General features: G+C 33.9%; 1 protein-coding gene across 1 annotated transcript in view; it reads right to left on the reverse strand.

Annotated features, from left to right (window-relative positions):
• Positions 1-21,356, reverse strand: part of mspo (M-spondin) — a 488,714-nt gene that overhangs the window by 12,155 nt on the left and 455,203 nt on the right. Inside the window, exons 3-4 of the mRNA XM_081763166.1 lie at positions 21,063-21,167; positions 20,389-20,568 (exon numbers count right to left, since the gene is read on the reverse strand). Coding sequence (XP_081619292.1) covers positions 20,389-20,568; positions 21,063-21,167 — 285 coding nt within the window. The remainder of the gene's footprint in view (positions 1-20,388; positions 20,569-21,062; positions 21,168-21,356) is intronic.

Here is a 21,356-nt window from a genome sequence, read left to right on the forward strand (position 1 = left end):
TTGCTTTGTTTGCCAGTGCAGAAAACTAATTTTCGTTGTTGAAGAGTTTCGTTACCAACCAACTCCAGAACAACAATGCTGATTTTATAATTCGTATATTTACTACATATACTGTAAATGAGTGTGTATTCAGCGGAAGAGAAACGGGGTATGTTTATCGAGAGTGAACCAGTAAATTTAAAAGTTTAATTTTATGCTTCACCCAATACGAGATTTCACATAGCCATTGCAGCGCTTACATGCTATTATTTTTTTAAAAAAAAAAAAAAGTTTGTTTTTATTACCAAGAACAGAATAGCACACGTGTAATGTTGGCCGGAGAAGAACAGGAAGAAAAGGAGGAGAAAATTACGATCAAAAAACTCATTATTTGGTCCATCACTGGTTTAAACGTCGTTTAACCGTTTTACCGACAGATGGTCTGACAGGTCGTGTATAAATGCAATCGCTGCGGGACACCAACTTGGTTATCCCCATATTAACTATCGATTCATATATATATATATATATATATATATATATATAAACGGGGGAATAGGAGAGGGGTAGTGGTAACCCGAAAGGGTGAAGGAAAGGTGCTATTGGTGTTTGCAGGGAGAGGGAGAGATGAGGTGATCTATTCCTCCATCATATATATATATATATATATATATATATATATATATATATATGCACACACATATACACACAAACCCATCGTTAATACGAGCGCAATATTCTGTCCCCTGTGGCCATTTGTAGTTGATGGCAAACGCTTGGCGTTTATGAAAGAAAAAAAAACACACCCTATCCCCTTTTTTTCGTTCCGTCAGATTTGTGCTTCTGGCTGCAACGGGAAACAATAATTTTTAGGGAAGGAAAACAAATTACAGTCTTCATTTTTCATATCCATCTTTTTTTTTTTAATATTTTGTCCTGGTTAGAAAAATGACACGAAGAATAAATTGGCTGCATGTTACAAGGGCAAAAAGTTTGTTTGGTAATTTGTCGTACATGCCAGAGATAGCCTTTCACTCGTTATTATAAAAAAAATCCATTTATATAGCTATTATTATTATTATTATTATTATTATTATTATTATTATTATTATTATTATTATTATTATTATTATTATTATTATTATTATTATTATTATTATTATATAATAATAATAATAATAATTTGGTAATAATTTAACTAAAGATGCTAAATATGTGTGCTTCACATGTATTTACCCGTATAGTTCCTTGATGTGACAAAATTGTTATTTCACCAAACGTTACTTTTGAGTCTGATACAGTAGTGACACGATTTACGAGATGTGTTCCTTCCAGTAAAGTTATTCTATCTTAAAAATCTTGAATTTCTTAAATTGAATTTTCCCTGAATGCTGTTCCCTCTAGCCTTGAAACTATCTGTCTATCTATCTATCTATCTATCTATCTATCTATATATATATATATATATATATATATATATATATATATATATATATATATATATATATCGTATAAAAATGAAAGTGAGTATCTTCGTGACTTAATAATTCTTGAACCACTAGACTGATCTCGATCAAATTTTCAACATAGATGAGGTTCGGGTCTGGAATAGTTTTGGGGAGGGAAGGGAGAGATGTATAAAAATGATTGAAAATTTCAGATATTACCGTCGAATCCATAGTTTTCGCAATCGCTGAGATGAACAATGACACTTCCGATAATGTTTAAATTCAAATCCATCCCCCATTAGCACTCCTAGAGGGGATGGTGACATGTGAAAAAAATTGAAAGTGGCCGATATTAGTATCGAATTTATAGCTTTTGGGGAGTGTAAGTTGATTGGTGACAGTTTGTGTGCTCTTTATGTCCAAAATGCTCGTTATGTTTTCTTCTGGTGCGAAGAACGAGCATTCTGCTAGTAGTTTTAAAAATAAAATAATAAAATTTGATCAATTCAAACACTTATTATCAGTGATCCACGTTTGACAGTTTTCGCAATATATGATTGCCTTCATCAGACAACAATTTTCGAATAATAATAATAATAATAATAATAATAATAATAATAATAATAATAATAATAATAATAATAATAATAATAATAATAATAATAATAATAAGTAATAATAAATGTTTGGTTTTACCAGATTTTATTTTATTTTGTGATTTTTTCCTAGAACAATCATAAATACAGTGTTGTCCATAGTACAGTCAGCGACAAAAGTTCTTTCGGTTTGATGAAATTAGTTTCGAAAAAATAACTTCACAATGGAATAACAATTTTGAGTACAGTATTAAATTAAAAAGAATGTACTCTACGTTCCAGCAATACCACTGTTGTACGTTTTAGCCATGCCATCGTTATTCCCAAAATAAATTTTAACTAGGGGAAAGAACTTTTGTCGCTGACTGTACATATGAAACATAAACCAATAAAATAAAGACCTAAACACCAGTGAAGCTGCATTTTTCCTTTCAGAAGAGTAGTGGCTGCCATGAGAGATATAATGGATGAGTGGCAAGTAGTTTTTTTTTCTTTCTTCTAGAGAAGGAAAATCCTTTGTATGAAAACTTTTGGTAATTTTATCTCACAAGCCTTCTCTGTTCCCGGATGTTTTTTTTTCTTTACCTCACTTAGATCTGATTGTGGCTCACTTGACTTGCTTGGATTAGCCTTGCTGAAAACCTATCTAAAGACAATTGCTTCTGCCTTTACTTTTTCCATTTTTTTAACGTTGTATTTTTTTATTGTTACTACAATATAGATTGAAAAAGAGGAGGGACATGCTTCCTTCATTGTGCAAAAAAAAAAAAAAAAAAAAAAATCAGGATAGAGTTGATGTTTTTCCTCTCGTGTTTGATTTGTTTATTGTGCATAGTTTGATATTGAATTACTTTACAGAATTACAAACTTTTGACGTAGGTTTTGTTTTCTGTTCATTAGTCGAAATATCGGTCGCAACTTGAAGTATTTCTTATGGATATACTCATTCATAATATGGATTACTCGCATATTTCTAAGTTGTTTAAAAAATGTGTATAATAGATTCGTAACTACGGTAATTAAGAATCATAGATACGTGTAACGGATATAACTTGTGTATTTGCCGACAAAAAGAATATGGCTTTCGTATACATAAATTTTATTGTCAATAACATCGAAACTAGTACATGAACCTCGACTCAGATTTCCTTCACGCACAGAAAACGTAATTATTCAGAAGTAAGGGGAAACTTATTCCTACTGTACTTATATCAAGGCGGAAGACTGACTGAAGGACTTAAACGATCGTCTTTTATTCTTAAGATTTTTCTCAAATTGATTTACAAAGTTGCTGATAAAAGAATCATATAAACTGGGATCAATTCTTTCTGGTGGCAACTTAAATAAAAGTATTTATATGATTGACTAACTAATAAGAATGTCCATTTTACATATATTGAATCTACACTTGTTGCTAGTTTTACATAGGTATGATATTAATGAAGACAATGAATATATAGCGCTAATATCGTCCTTCATTTGAATTTTCCCTGAAAAATCAAAGACACTATATATCGTACGAGATCAGACAGACTCATCCGAAGTTTTACGTCCCACTTTTATGCCGGTTAGGCTAAATAATACGGTGATGATGAGAAATGAATGAAATCGTGGAATGAAGAAAGTGGGAGGAAACGGGAGAACCCCGAAAAACCCATGAGCAGGGTGTTAAGACCAAAGTTGGTATGGTGGAAGAGTTTGACCTGCTATATAAACGTGTGAAATATTATGTTGTACAGGATTATGTTTCTCTAATTATGGGTGATTAAATTTTGGTTATATTTTCAAAAAACAAAACCATATGAATATCACTGAAACTATATGAAAACCATAACATTTATTTTCTCAAATGTATTTATTTATTTATTTATTTATTTTTTAACAAAACAGGCAGGATTCAAAAGATTACTCCCTACCTTTAACCAGTGATGTAGATGTATCTAAAGAGTTGTTAGAATTATTTCATGGTTGAGCTGGATCCAAATCTCCGTAGAGGTCTAAGACGCCATTTAGCGTTGTAGTAAGATTATAGAGTAACGTTATCATTTGTTTTAGTGACCGAGTTTATCTAACCATATATGGGACACTTTGGCTCAGTGGTACAGAACTCATCTTTGATATTAAGGGTCTCTGGTTCGATTCCAAGCCAAATAAGTTTGTGTTAAGCAACACCATGTCCGTGGGTTTTTCTCGCGGCTCTTCCGTTTTCTCCAACATTCTTACTCCACCAATTATTTCATCATTCACCCCGGTTCGATTCTCGGTGCGGAGCTCATGTTTCGGATCCCACGTTAAGCTTTATATGGCCACGTCTCATATAGCCTCACTGCTGAAAGGGGACACTAAACTAAAAATCAAATCAAATCAATATTCAAAACCTCCATCAAACATCGGTCTACTTTGGCCTGAAAGCCATAACCATGTAAAACTTTAGAATTTCATTTCCATCTAATCCTACGAGAAGAGACAAGGAGGTTCTGGGCTATTGTCTAGATTTGTTTTGTGTTTGCTTAGTATCAATCTCAGTTGATAATATTATTCCATTAGTAGCCCAAAGAAGAGTGATGAATAAGATGAAAATAACAAGAATAACAAAACTTGCGGTGGCATGATGTGGGAATTGCACCTGGGAAGATTATTTTTGAGATTTGATATGCAACACACAACACTCTATTGGTAAGTGGGGTTGCATATAGAGAAGGCTGAGGAAAACGCTATATATTTATTTCTTTTTGTAATATTCAAGTTCAAAAGCTACCTTTAAAAAATGTTTTTGATAACTTCCGGCTTTCAACATGAACAGAATGAAAATAACAAATATCTTACCTTTCTTTTGATACTTTTTGCACATGGTTGCTTTATAATTGAATATTTTTTTAAAAAAAACTTTTACCCAGCAAAATACATGTAAATGACAGTAAAGTTGTCCCGCCCACCTAACGAATTTTTGTTTTTCTTATCCGCATCGTTAGTTTATCGTTAGTTTACGTTAGTTTTGCTTAAATTATCGTTAGTTTTGAAAAAAATATTTGAAAAATAAATGGGCAGACCAACTTCACGGTTCCCGCCCACAAACGAATTTCAAAAGATTTTTATATCACATCGTTAGTTTACGTTAGTTTTGCTAAAATTAGCGTTTGTTTTGCAAAAATAACGATTTTATTTGAGAGATAAAGGTTCCCGCCAACTGTGAATTAGCCGCTCATATTGAATTCTCATAAACTTGCAACTCATATCGTTAGTTTATCGCTAGTTTACATTAGTTTTACTAAAACTATCGTCACTTACGCGAAAATAACTAATTTATTCGAGAAATAAAGGTTCCCTCCAAATGTAAAGTTAGCCCGTCCCTAAAGAATCTTCATAAACTTCCTCCTCATATTGTTAGTATAATTTTAGTTTACATTAGTTTCGGGAAACAGCGGCGTAGCCAAGAAGAGAAAAAGAAATCTTTAAGTTTTACTCCCCACTGTTATGCCGGTTAGGCTAAAGAAGACGGTGATGATGAGAAATGAATGAAATCGTGGAATAAAGAAAGTGGGAGGAAACAGGAGAATCCCGAAAACCCACGAGCATGGTGTCTGTCCACCACAGCCAAGCGAAGGGTCCGGGGGTCTGGACCTCCAGAAATTTATAAAACGTTGTAAAAATAAAACCTAAAATTGCATTTCCAGTCTATATATTGCCAAAAAATTTCCGCGGTAGGACCCCTGGATCAACCACATTTGTAATGGTCCTTAAAATATAGCATAAGCTTGCATTCCCAGTTTACAAATTGCGGAAAAATTTCCGGGGAGGGATCCGAATCCCTCGAAAAAATCCTGGCTAAGCCGCTATCTAAAACATTGTTTGTCGAATTAAATCGTTATTTTTGCGAAACTAACGATAGTTTTAACAAAACTAACTTAAACTAACAATAAACTAACGATATGAGTTGGAATTTTATGAGAATTCAATATGGGCGGGCTAATTCACAGTTGACGGGAAACATTATTTCTAGAATAAAATCGTTAATTTTTGCGAAACTAACGATAGTGTTAATAAAAATAACGTAAACTAACGATGTGAGATGGAAATTTATGATAATTCTTTATGGGCGGGTTAACTTTGCATTTGGCGGGAAACTTTATTTCTCGAATAAAATCATTATCTTTTTTTTTTTTTTTTTTTTAACAAAACAAGCGTTAATTTTAGCAAAACTAACGATATGAATTGGAGGTTTATGAGAATTCATTATGGGCGGGCTAATTCACAGTTGGCGGGAAACTTTATTTCTACAATAAAATCGTTATTTTTGCGCAACTAACGATAGTTTTAGCAAAACTAACGTAAACTAACGATAAACTAACGATGTGATAGAAAACAGTTTTGAAATAGAAAAGTTTTGAGATAGAAAAAAGTTTTGAGATAGAAAAAAATTTGCGGGTGGGGAACCGTGAAGTTGGCCTGCCCATTTATTTCTCGAATAAAATCGTTATTTTTGCGTAATTAACAATATTTTTAGTAAAACTAACGTAAACTAACGATAAACTAACGATGTGAGATGGAAATTTATGATAATTCTTTAGGGGCGGGCTAACTTTACATTTGGCGGGAACCTTTATTTCTCGAATAAAATCGTTATTTTTGCAAAAACAAACGTTAATTTTAGCAAAACTAACGAAAAACTAACAATATGAGTTGGAATTTTATGAGAATTGAATATGGGCGGGCTAATTCACAGTTGACGGGAAACTTTATTTCTAGAATAAAATAGTTATTTTTGCGAAACTAACGATAGTTTTAGCAAAACTAACGTAAAGTAACGATAAATTAACAATGTTATATGAACAAATTTTGAAATTCGTTTGTGGATGGGAAACCGTGAAGTTGGCCTGCTCATTTATTTTTTGAATAAAAATTTTATTTTTTCGAAACTAACGATAATTTTAGCAAAACTAACGTAAACTAACGATGTAGATAAGAAAAAGAAAAATTCGTTAGGTGGGCGGGACAACCAACTTCACACACGTTGTCAGAATTGCTCCTGGGAAGTATTTATGTGATTTGTTATGCAACACACAACACTTTATTGAAAAGTGGGGTTGCATATAGAGAAGGCTGAGGAAAACGCTAAAAAGTTCATTTTGTAATATTTTTATTTCTCACATATTCAAGTTCAAAAGCTACCTTTAAAAAAATGTTTTTGATAACTTGCGGCTTTCAACATGAACAGAATGACAAATAATAAATGTTTTTCCTTTCTTTTGATACTTTTTGCAGATGCTTGCTTTATAATTGAAAATACATATAAATGACTTAGTAAAAAGTTCCACTAACATTTTGTGAGCCTGAAAAGTGAAGCTCTGAAATTTTACCGAGAAATAAAAGCAAGGATAGAAAGAGAGAAATGTTTTTTTTTTAAAGGAGAAAGATAAAGAGTATTTTTGGATCTCTTGAATCAAAAATAAAACTTATTAAGTATACTGTACTCAAAGAAGCATGAAGAGGACAGTATGAAAAAATTTCGATGATACCGACTGAAAACTTTGGAAATTTAGACATAGAGAAGAATGAAGAAAACCAAAAAGAAAAGAGTAATGAGGAAGATTTTCTCGTCTCGCTTCATAAATTTTGTAGAAATCTCGTGTTGTCTGGATTTTCGAAGGCTTTTTCTCATCTCGTCTCGAATCTAGAAAACGGTCTCTCGTTTCGTCTCGAAAATTGCCCCTGTCTCCTTTTGTAAATTCATGTATTTATGACCTGATTTTTCTCTTAATTTCATCTAAAAGTTATCAAAGACTATTACGAAAGATTCACGAAAGGTATGATATATCAACATTTAAAACATATCTATTATTGGAATAAATTACGTTATGTTAATTCATTGTGTTTGTACAATCACTTTATAAATTTATAATTTTCGACTAAGAAGGAGCTGTATCATGAGATACGTGCTAGACAGTATGGTGGCAGAAAAGAGAGGGAGAGGGCGAAGGAGTCTTCAATTGATGGACGATATCAAAACCGAAAAATCATACGTGAAGACGAAGATGTTACAGAAGACCCTGGAGCATGGAAGCTTCTCAGTTGCGACAAGTGACCTGCCAATAATGGCAGAATACTTACGATGACAACGATGTACTATGAATCATGTTAAGAGTAAAACAGTGTTTGAGATCAAAGAGATATGTATATTAGTGTTGTCCACAAGACTCGTGAAATTTTTCGCCTGATCTCGAATTTAAAAATGTACTTCCCGTCTCGACTTCGTTTTAGAGACGAGACGAGACATTTGTTGTCTCTTGGAGAACACTAATCTATACGGAGCCAATAGAAAGTACGGTAGAAGATTTGAAAAGGAAGATAAAGATTAGTGTTGATAGATGACATTGAATAAGGCCATTGCTAAGTGGAAAATAAAATCTTCTTAAGTTTTTACGTCCCACGGTTAAGCCAGCTAGACTAAAGAAGACGGTGATGAGAAATCAATGAAATGGTGGAATGGATAAAGTGGGAGGAAACGGGAGAACCCCAAGACAATCCACACATAAGGAGTTTGTTCACCACAAGGTTCACTTGGCGCAAGCTGGGATCAAACCAAGGACTCTATGCACCAGAGGTGAACGCTCTATCTCTGAGCCACTATAATGTCTATGTCAAAGTTAATAGATTAACAGAGAGCGTATGGTACAAATTTCAAATTTTTGACGAAAGTGATCTCTCAGTAATAACAAAATTCTTGTGACGATGATGTTTTCCTTTCTACTCTGAATCAATTTTCCAGTCTTATTCTCAACATTGATCAAATAGGACATTCAATGCGATTTTGATACTTTATTTAACAGTTCAGAGATATAATCCATATCTATTATATAAGCGTTTGATTATATCCAATTATCATGTATTATCTTCTTATGGCAGTAGGCATGTTCTTAGTTCACCGATCTAAGTGTCTCATTAAAACAGTTTGATCAATTGTTATTTGCATAGTTTTAAAATTGCATAATATCATAATAAAATATCGCCAAATTTTGCAAACAAGATTTGTTTAAAATGATACAAAGTTTAATATACTTGAATCAAAACGCCTCTTATTCCAAAATCATGCTAGCTTGAGAAAGTGGAGGATGAAACTTTAAATCAATCTAGCTGGAAAATTGTCCCACCTAGTAGATGCAGCCCATAGAATTTTGTTCATATTACTATTTCTGCATAAACATTGTTTAACCATGTTCATTCCAGAATCGTGGGGTTCTGCACAAAAGATCAGAACTCGGTTTACAATATTCTTTCTGTGAGGTAACACATAAAAGTAGTTTCATATCTTGAGGATTGAACTCCAATGTTCAGTATATACTCTTTAAAATCTACGCAACCACAATGTTGTATTTAACGTCTAGAGAACTTGGTACCTATTTTTTTAATTTTTAAAACAAGAACAGTCGAGGACAATTACAAAATACAAGAAAATCTGTCTAATAGGCTTTAATTTAGTCCCTAGAGATAGGGATACCTTTTTGTTAGTCGCAATGGTATTAATCTAATTAGTTAGAAAATCTAATTTCATTAATTTAATTTCAATTAAATTTTGAGTGAATTCTGTAAATATATAATCTGACAATCATTTAGCTCTGCAGTGAGAGATCTGGGGGTCTCAAATTCAATAAATTCTGTGTTCCAGTAAGTTTTGCAGAATATTAGTTCAGAAGGCTCGTTCAGCTTTGTTACAGTTGTATTACTTGCTTAAACTTTGCAGGCAGGAAGCTACGTATCTTGATAACCAATGTAGTTCTCTGTAACTTCTATGAGAATGTTTTTAGACCAATTACAATCAATGTTTCGTGATAGTGGAAGCTCTTGCCAGTTGTTTGAGACAAAGACCAAAATTTAGAGTGCTTAGCTGAGTATAATGCATAGATAGGTGTAGCTAGAATTTTTCTGAGTGTACACAAAACTTTACCCGCTCTCAGTATAATATTCTCACGTGCTCATTTTATTGAATTTAAAAGTAGACAAGACGTTATTTCAAAGAGCTGGAGAATTATAGGCATGTAACAACATTTTAGAATTCATATCAACTGAAAGAAAAATAAGAATCAGATCATTTTATTAGAGTGTACACAGGCATACGCGTAGCTGCGTCTATCAATGTATGTAGAGACGTAAATGAAGTTTTGTTGGGTTTACGCATATATATATATATATATATATATATATATATATATATATATATATATATATATATATATATATATATATATATATATATATTTGCATTATACACTACTTACATGCACAGCTTCTTTTCGGATGTCATATATATTCCAGAAGGAGTTTCCAATAGAAAATAATTTTTAGTTCCTTCTCAAACTTTACTTTTTTCATCATGATATGTTGGCAGGGGATTATTTTTTTAGAATACATAAACTAATGATAAAAAAGAGTAGAGTTTCGTTGCAACTTTGCGTTACTTTTTTATGTGACGCGGACGTATCTTCTATTCCACTTAAAAAGGAAAGACAGCCTACTTGAGAATTAAAGTGTACGAAACAAGTTCCATGTGATGAGTGGAGAGTGGGAGCCAGGCCAGATAGCGAGAAATTGAAGACGCATCTCTCCAGAATTACAGCATCATCTTTGGAGGGCTTGTAAAATCCTTAGGGACTCATTGGGAGTCTTGCGAAAGAGAACAGGATAAGCCCGTTGATGCTCTCGTGCTCAGGAATTCTGTCGGTAATTGGACAGGCGGGAGAGTGGTTTTGTCCAGAGGATGGGACGACTCCAAAGTGTTACGAATTTCTTTCCTATCTACAAGACACACGGGGGAAGGATTGCTCAGTATGGCTAACTCGTTACTTTTACACCTAAATAAACCGTTCAATTATAGCTGTTAAGGTTTATAAGCACATATAATTACGAAACAATGTGCTCTGGATATTTTTTTACAAGTATCTATGTGTGTATTTGTTATGCAAACTCTTTATTACGATTAAGTGATACGTTTCCTAAAGGAGAGCTTCAGCTATTATGCTACGTTTTAGTTGTTAGTGAAACGACAGAAATAGTTTTATTGATGTAATTTTTTATTTAATATCTTCCAAGTGCAGCCAACGGGGCAGTACATATTGAGGTCATTAAAGATTAACGACAAGGGTCCCAACTTTGATTCCAGCCCATGTGTGTTTGTACTGGATAAGATCATGTCCGTGTTTTTTTTTTCAAGATTTTGCTGTTTCCTTCCACATTCTTATTATGTATATCAAGATCTGCCTTCTTTAGTCTAAAGCGCTAACCGTGGAACGTAAAAACAACAGTAATAAAATGAGAAATGACATGGGGGAAGTAAGCCAGAGCAGATATGCATTTAAAGGCACCATTCAAGCATTTTTTGGGCACAACTGAAGAAAGTTCTGGAGAAACTTTAGTGAGAAAAGAGGAACACAGAATTCAAACCCGGAACATTCCAATTTCAAAGCAAAAAGTAAACTAATCTCCTTATTAATATTATTATTATTATTTTCAAATATATTAATAATAGAAGAGGATATGATTTTTTTTTTTTTTTCAATTTTGTTAGTTTATTTAAAGAACAAGTTTGTTCTTACTACAACCATTACATTAATGAACTGCCAATATTGTTTCTAGTGATTTAGTTGCTGATTTGTACGAATTCCATGAATAAAATAAAAACACTTTTATAAGGTGTAAAGTTATATGAACTATTGGTAACTATTTGACTTCAAAATTATTGCAGTTTAAAATGACGTACGTTTTTTATTGAGTGAAAATTGAAAATATAAAATGAAAATTTCACTTCAAAAATTTTCAATTTCTTTTCTTTCTTTTTTTTTAAAAAAAATATAGCCGTTACAATTATAATTTGCAACATAGTCCTAGTGAGATAAAATCAATTTGGATATTTATGAATGGATAATAGATTTCAGAAGCATGTGAAGGAGAAAGTTCACATAAATCTGAAACTTCACCGTGTGAATTCGTCACGTAATGTAGTGCGGAGAACTAAACTTCGGCATCTAATTGTAAGATGGACTGGGCCTAGCATTGTAATGACAAATATCCACAGGTTGTACCGACTGTTACTTAGAAAGCATTTGGTAAAGAGATCTTTGGTTTTTGACTAAAAAGAATACGTATGGAGGAGATAATATAAAGTTAGTTTTCATAGTAATAAATAATATTAATAGTCTTTACTGAATTGGTTTGTCTCAGAATAGAAGCCACGGCAGAGCTTTTGCTTCCACGGCAATGAGTATACGTTCTCTTACGCCTAAGCCATAGATAAAGTTAGTGAAAAATAAAGTGGACGAATTGATAAAACATACCATTATCATCAGGAAATGATTTGCTCCAAGTTTGTAACCACACTATTACATTCAATTGGGGCGCAATACCTCAGTGTTAGAGTGTTCATGTCTGGTGCTTGGGGACCCTGTTTCGATCCTATCTCATGCCAAGTGAGGTTTGTGGTGGACAAACACCTCATGTGTGGATTTTCTCGGGGTTATCTCGTTTCCTTCCACTATTTCTTTCATTTTTCGTTATCACCGTATCCTTCAGTCTAGACGGCATAACCTAGGGACGTAAAACTGAAAGATTTTTACGATTACAATCAAGAGTGCAAAAAATATAGCAAACATTTTGATATTCCGTCATTGTTAAATTACATTCATGGATGACACGAGTAAGTGTTGATATTAAAGTAAACAGAATAGCTAATTCTTAACATTATTTATAGTTTTTCGTCTTTTATTTGATTTATGTTTTTTTTTTTTTTAACACAAGAATATTTTATATTGAACGCAACCCACAAGACTTATCCAAAATTGTCCGAACTTACAACGAAGGTAAATATTGGCTTCCTTAGTTCGCTTGGGAAACACTTTTCTGTGCACACCTTTGGTTGTTAAGTTAAGGGCCATGAAAATTAGAGCAAGGACTTAAAAGGTTAGAGCTATAACGTCCACGTTCTACACACAATTCATCCGACGTTGACCAAACTCTGCATACACATAGGCCTTGACTTGCTTTAAGTAACATATGAAATATTTTCCTTTGCAGACGTTTGATTTCAAAATTATTCACCATCAAAATTTGAATTTGGACTTGGTGAAATTTCTCCCCAAAATTTTCATTAATTGCCATTTATAATAAGAATTAGGAAGAATTACATCCAAGAAACCAATTAAATGTTCGTTGAGCTTTAAGTAAATGCAGTGTATTATTTTTATTTCGTTTAACGTTCAACAACTATTCAACAAGGTTAAATGGGACGGTGATGATGAGACGGATGATAAACGTAGAATGATCGAAAGTGGAGAAAACGGAAGAATCCCGAGAACACATACTCACACGGTGTTTGTCCATCACAAAGCTCACTTGTCAGGATCAAACCAGGGACCTCACCTGTCAGAAGTAAACGCTTTACCACTGAGTCACCACAGGTCCATAGTTAGCATAAGTGTTGTTAAAATCAATGAAGGGGAACAGTTTTCCACAATTGGGAAACTTTACTAGTTAATACCATATATTACAAAATAAATATGAACATTATTCTTTTGCGTGACGTATTGCTGTAATTTAATAATGATTTCCCTAATATATTTCCTCACAACAAGAATTTAATAATGATTTTCCTAATATATTTCCTCACAACAAGAATTTAATAATGATTTCCCTAATATATTTCCTCACAACAAGAATTTAATAATGATTTTCCTAATATATTTCCTCACAACAAGAATTTAATAATGATTGCCCTAGTAAATTTCCCTCTAGTTGGAATTTAATGATTTCCCTATAGGAAAATTTCATAATGATTTCCGTAATAAATTTGCTATAGCTGGAGTTTAATAATGATTTCCCTAATAAATTTCCCTGCAGCGGGAATTTAATGATGATTTCCCTAATGAATTTCCCTATAACGGGAATTTAAGAATGATTCCCATAATAAATTTCTCTATAGCGAGAAAAGGTTGTGCATTGATTTTTAGCAAACTTTGTAAATATACATTGCACTTACTTTCCGTAACAGATTTGTTAAGCCCAAGTCCGAATTTTGATGTCAATAACTCGGGAACTAAAGATCTGTGTCTAGTCAAATTTGAGATGTTGATAGATTCTAACAAGGTTAATGTGTATGAAAATTAGTGCGGTGTGCAGACATTTAATTCTTGAGTTATTAGTTATCAAACTTGGAGTTTGGAGCCATGTAAGTCCAAACTCCAACTTCGATGGCAAATAACTCGAGAATAAGAATCTGTGAAACATAATATTTAATATGCGTAGTAAGCTCATGAAGATCCACCACCATGTCAAATTTAGTCCAGATCGGATGAGTTTAATCAATTTCTTTCTAGTGAAATTTCTTGATTTCACTGAGTTCAAATCTATCTTCGATGACCAATATCTTGAAAACTAAAGATCCAATATCGTGAAAACTTAGCCACGAAGGAGCTCGACAACCAGTAGCGTAGCGTGATATCCCAAAGTGGGGATGATAAAGTTAGTCACTTATGTGATACAATACTGCTGAAGTCAACAATGCATAGCTATTACGAGGGGAAATAAAGGATTATAAATAATTTAGGGTGTAGGGGGGTGTACGTTCTGTACAGAAACTATAGCTTAGTTCAAAATAGATAGAGTTGGAAATACTTGAGAATATGTCAGCTTATATCTAAAGCAAAATGTAGAGATGCAAGGGGTGAAAAGGAATGAGAAAGCAAGTAGTTGACAGAAAGCAGACGAAAACCCCGATGCTTGCAGTAGGCCTGGAAACCCAAGGAACATAGCATACGACAGGAGGAAAGACAGAAAATGGGCATCTGAGTGACGCGCATGCGTAGGTTCTGCTTGTCAAAGTAAGGCGAGAGAGGGCATTCAGAAGATTGCAGTGGAAATACTTGTGATAATTACAAGTAAACAATTGATATATAATGAAATAAGTACTTTATCTTATTAACAGGGGATGCCGGGCATATCGGCGTTCCCTTATGCTACGCCGCTGGCGACAACGTTCGTCATTACACTTCTCAAAGTTGTTGGAGTTATCTTTTGGATTTCCGCGCGGATGTTCTTTTTGAGCTGCTGTATTGTTTGAGGTTTATTGGCATATACCCGTTCTTTGAGGTGGCCCCAAAAGTAAAAGTCTGGCGATCGTTGTGGCCAAGGAATGTCTGCGTTTCGTGAAATGATTCGATGCCCAAAAATGGTTCGCAGAAGTGCGATTGTATTTTGGGTATGTGAACTGTAGCGCCATTTTGATAGAATCAAATGTCTGGCATGTTCTCCATTGCAGGGCGCAAAAACTTCTTGATTCATCGTCTGGTATCGACCACTGTTCACGAAAACTGCATCACCATTGTCATCTTCGAAGAAGGAAGGCCCAATGATTCTCTGAAACATAACATCACATCATGCCGTACACTTCAGAGGCTGTGGAAGACTTTGATAAATGACCTGTGGATTCTCGGTACCCGAAAACCTGCGGTCGGAAGTGTGCTTCGTCACTCATAATCAAATTTTAAAGAAAATGTACGTTCTCACAAACCAACTTCTGAATGCGCGTAGCAAATCTGAGGCGTTGCTCTTAATCTGTTTGTTGCAGTTGGTGCACCAGTTACGTTTTGTAGGGATACAGATGCAAATCATATTTTAAAATGTGACGCAATGTCGTTAAAATGTGGCCAGCTTGTCGTCTTGTGGAAACGACGCTTCTTTGTCATTTCTCGAACCCGTTCAGTTGCTGGATGTTTTTTCGTTGAGCGTAGTCTCCCTATAGTGCAACCAAACGTAGTCCAACCAAATAACAAATCATTGATTCAGAAGGTGCATCCCTAACACAAAATTGGCGGCGATACATTCTTTGTGTTAAGACAATTGACCTCTGGTTTATAAAATAAAGTTCAATAATTTTCGTTCTCTGCGCAGCTTTGAATTTTTCCATCTCGCACTTCCTGGATGTCTACTTCATGCAATGTGCAAAATAAGATGGAAATGGTGGCTAGAACAGTGCTATTCAACCTTTTTTCCTCGCGTGCCCCTAGACACAGTTCGCCATCCAATTGTGTATCCCTGAAGCTGTGTAAAAGAATTTAAATCAAAATTAACTTATTGAACTTAATACAAACGTTCTGTTGATTTAAAAGGGGGTCAAATAAGGACCCAACAAAAGGCCAAACAGTGTACCAATTAAAAGACTATTTACAGAGGGATAAAATGCACATCTGAAAAAAATTAACATGTGAAATATCAAAACATGTATGGAAGGCATCCAATTCTACTTAGGAGGATTTTCCCCTCATCCTCACTGATATAATTCATACACTGAGGACAATGTTAAATATTCAAAAACTAAAAGTATGTTTAAAACTAACCTGTTAATGACATGACTGAGCTTGTTTCCGGGACGCCAACTCCTCGATTCTTGATCGAATCTCGAGAGTGCGAGAATCAGAGCTGTTTCCGGATTCAAGCAATTTCTGTGCTTCGTTTTTATTGATGTTAATGCAGAGAAACCCTTTTACCACAATTATGTTGATGGAAATGGAAGAAGTTGTGAAATAACAGTGTCAGTAAGTTCCTTGTACTCTTGTGGAGCATAAATACAAGTCACGAATCGACAAGTTATCGAATTTCATTTCTAGCGAACTGTCAACAGACATTTCCAGCAGACCCCAGAAGTAGAATTATGTACCTCCAGAAACATCTTCGCGTACCCTCAGGGGTACGTGTAACACCGGTTGAATAGCACTGGGCTAGAACATTCCCCATTTTCTATTACGGCGATCAGAAGAAAGATTCATATTAATCTTATTATCATGGAAAATATTACGTGTTGCAACCTCTTCGTGAATTATGGCCCCCCTTGCATATACATTACCAAAATATTATTTTGTGTTTCTACGGAGTATCGTATCTAAGACAGATTTTTTTAAAAAGAAAATTAGAGGTAGCGAACAATATGTGAAAACTATATTATAAAGTCTTTTGTTCAAAATTAACCCGCTTTTTAAAACTGAAAATATGGTAATCTTAGGCTAATGCAAAATTAAACTGCTGTCTCGCACCTGTCAAACTATGTTATACTATCAAAATATCAGTGCAGCGATTAACTCACGTTCATGTTATTTGTTCGGGCCTCAAGCAACCAACCTTCATGGGCATGAGTAAGTAGTGACATATTTGTGCAGCTCGACCACTGTGAGAACCAGAATTCAATTCCCCGTCAATCGAATGATTAGTTTGCAAAACCGAAATCTGTTTAAGTGACTCTGCAGTACCGCCTAGGCATTCAACAGTATATAATTGCTGCTTCTATAAATCGCTTTGCTTTTAACCTAACGCTTTGATTTTTCCAGTGCACAATTTAGCTATACTATTGCATAGAATTACAATAGAATGAATTATCTTTTAAGTGAGACCATTCGTCCATTCGTAGTGTCTTATTTGTTCAAGAGATAGCAGCACTGGTACTTTGAACAATTTTATCACCAGAGGTCTCCATCCACGAATGTAAACAACCGCAACGGTCAGGAGCGCGTAAAACCAGCGGCAAATACTTCACATGCCGGGGAAGAGTTGCCCATAACGTCGTAGGAATAGATTGGAAATCCACTGGATATACTACGGTCTCTTGCTTTTCTGCGAAGGTCTTTTTTTCTTAACAAATACCCTTTAAACTTCCCCCTCCCACGTTTTTTCCCTACTCTAGTCTCTTCCCGCCTCCATCTTCTGGAAATTGCGATAGCCATCCTTCCAAGTCTGTAGGATATAAGGTAGAAACGCGGAGTGCATAAAGCAGCACTTTCTCTTACGAGGCGCTTTCTCCTATATGCGCGTACTGATTCACAAGGGAAATCATTATCAAACCTTCAAACTTGTATAGCGAAAAAAAAAGTTGAAATGAACACTTGACGATCGACCTACGCTCGCAAATTTAGTGTGAACGTGACTGTTCATCCCCCCTTTTGCTTCCACTTTTGAGAGAAATGGGGAAAACCAAGAAATCAAATTCTCTATTTAAGCTGCCAAAAAGTTGAGAAGAACCGAGAGAGAGACGCATGGAGAAAGAGAAATATAGACACTGAACTTTGTGTGTTCTACTTGCGAAATTTCCAGATCAAGCTCTGGTTTTCATGTCATGTCTTTCTGGAATGTGGGAAGTTTCTCTTCTCTATCTACGTATATTATAAGTTATCGTCATGTAACCCTGCGAGTTTATTCTATATTTCTAAATTTTGAGTTACGTGTTACATGTTATACACTACATTGCTATCCAGAATTTGCATTTTTTTTTTTAAAGGGAAAAGTAGTTTGATACTAGAGCTTCTATGTTTTTTTGCACGATTTTTCATATAGTCGTACGTGATAAGTTGTTCTACACTGTGCACAATATCAGAAGCCAAACTCTTTCACAATTACTCTCTTAAGTTCAATTATGAGTGAAAAATGTCTTGTAACCGGATAGCCTAATAATTATAATTTATACGACCACCGTATATGACAATTATACTGTAATTATTATAGTTATAGGATACGTATTCTTACAAATCTGATTAGAAACCTTTCGCCAAAAAACATTTTACAGAACAACTTAAATAAGCTTGATAATGATTTCAGCAATATCTTCCATGTCTGTAATGTTAAATCATTATTTTAACAGTTATCCAAGAGTAGAAATGTTGTTAATAGGACAATTTACAACGAAAAAGCAACATTAAAAAAATCAATGTGTACATTCATGTCCAAAATTATTATCGTATGTCTATAAATATGTTGTTGTAGGAATATAATTTGATAACAAATTCTCCCGGAATTTCTTATAATGTTAGTATGTGTATAATCGGCAGAGACATGTATGTGACAAATTTCATGTCAAAAGGGCAGTAAATAAGAATAATAAAACGAAAATAAAACTTTCTTGTCCATTTAGCAACATTTTGTTTTACTCATCCTAATTTTCGTATTTATTCTTTTCCTATAAAATTTACCACAAAAATACATTTCCCGATTGTGCACATAGTATCAGTATTAAAAGTACCCTGTAAAATCAATATCAAATTATATTTTTGGAAGAAGACAGTTATAGATATGCGACAATCATTTTGGACATGAGTGTAGGTATGGCACAGGTATAGTTAAGCTGTATTTTACGACACTGCGCAGTAACGTTTATATAAAAGTAAATAAAATTTGTAATAATGAAACGCAACATGCAAATTTTCAATAAATGTACTTATTTAAAGGAATGGAATTAAATTAAAATATCATTTTCTCACTCCTGAAGGGAATTTTCGCAACATTCTTCCAATTTTCCCTATTCAAGTACGTTATGAGTCCCAATGCAGCACCTTTGGAAAGCTTGTTTCATGCTGAAGAGAATGAACTATAAACCATGACTTTGCAATAAACAGTGTTGATGCAATAGCTATTTCACTGAGAGTCTACGATTTTCTTTATACTAACAAGGTTAATGGGCCCAAGGGACTCACTCCGTTTTTCATGACACCTAATTTTTTGTGCATGAACATATCTTTGTAATGTTTTGTGTATCTTTGTAATGCACTAGGTTTGATTCGAATGTCCGGATGACAGGTTCATGTCTGTTCCTTGGCAGATTTATTTTCATCCCATATTCTTCACACCCCTTCCTCAATATACATAACACTATAAAAATTCTGACGAGCATTTTTTTATATTGAAGACCTCTTTTGAAGTCTGGAGATGAAAAGTGATCTAGGTGTCATTGTTTCACCATATATATATGTGTATATATATATATATATATATATATATATATATATATATATATATATATATATATATATATATATATATATATATATATATATATATATATATATATATATATATATATATATATATACTTAAGATTGAACGGAAATCTAAAGAGTAATGAATCTTTTACATACGATAGCATTTTAGCAGCAAGACAATATGGCACGTCTACACTTACTGTTTAAGATAGGTTTTGGACCGTATATGATCAGATCGGAAATCGAACTCAGACCTCATGCATAATAAGCAAGAACGTTAACAATTAACCTTCCATGAAAATTCCACTTCTTCCAGTATTTTAATTACCGATATTGACTTTGAAACAAAATGAGAGCAAAGCTTAACAATACATTTATTAGATATCCAGAACATAATTTTTTTAAGTGATAGTCAATCGTCGAAAACTAACTAATGAACATTACAATGTAAAGAAAGAAGAGGACGAAAGTTCGACAATCATGAAAAACAAAATGAGCAACAGTTTAGCTTCTATTGTTATGCGTCCACGCTACAAACTTTTATCTATGTACAGGAGAGTGCAGATATTATCCATACAAACTTACCTTAATGAATTGAAATGTTCCAATGGGTGGTAGTCGCTTTAGATAGGGATAATAGAAAGATCCCGCAGGATGTGGGGGATATCGACTGGTGATTCTGTATATAATCCCTTGCGGCTCTGTTGGCCAGTTCGGTGCGGTGAACGTAAAGCCATTATCAGTGCCTGCATCCACAGGATCGACCTGCAATATAAAGGAAAAAATACAATATAGAAGCAAGCAAGCATCAGTTGTAACAGTTAACGCTTAAAAGCAAACTATTGGAAATTACGATGTAATAAATTTATGTATGATCAGGAGTTTATTAGTGCTAGCCAACATCGTGATATTATCAATTTGCGTACATCACCAATGGTAATAAAGGCTAATTTGCTGTTCAAGATAATTATGTACATTTACTGTCAAGGTACGAGGATTGATCTAAAAGTATCTTGATCAGTGTTTCTTTCCGGGGGGGGGGGGAGGCACTGCTGCTACTATTCTATTTATTATATTATAGATGTATTATTTTGGTCTGCTTCGGGAGGGCATTCTCCGAGCTCCGGCAGTGCTTTCCAAAAACATGTCTAGAAGATCTGATCTTTATCACCTACTTTTACAGTTAAGAAAACATTAGAGTTTATTTTCAATAGCAATTTATGTGAAGGTAAATAATTATACAAGGTAAATAATCTTACCTCAATTGTAATGCTGTCTATCCAATTGCCATTAACGCACAAGTCAAAACTGTCAATGCCTATGAACCAATCGGGCGAGGGTACAATCCTTGACATCAAAGACACCTGCGAAGATAAATTAGAACTACGTTATTGTTGTATATGATAGATCTCAATAGAGTTTTTGACAAGATTTACAACATGGTACATAACACACTTAAATGTATAATTAAAACAAAGTTTATCACAGAGTCAATCTTGTATTCAGAGCTTCAATGCTATTAACCCTTTATTTGGCACTGTTGCTCTTAAACA

This window comes from Thermobia domestica, chromosome 1, assembly GCF_964235325.1.
Source record: "Thermobia domestica chromosome 1, izTheDome1.hap1.1, whole genome shotgun sequence".
NCBI classification, from domain to species: Eukaryota; Metazoa; Arthropoda; class Insecta; order Zygentoma; family Lepismatidae; genus Thermobia; species Thermobia domestica.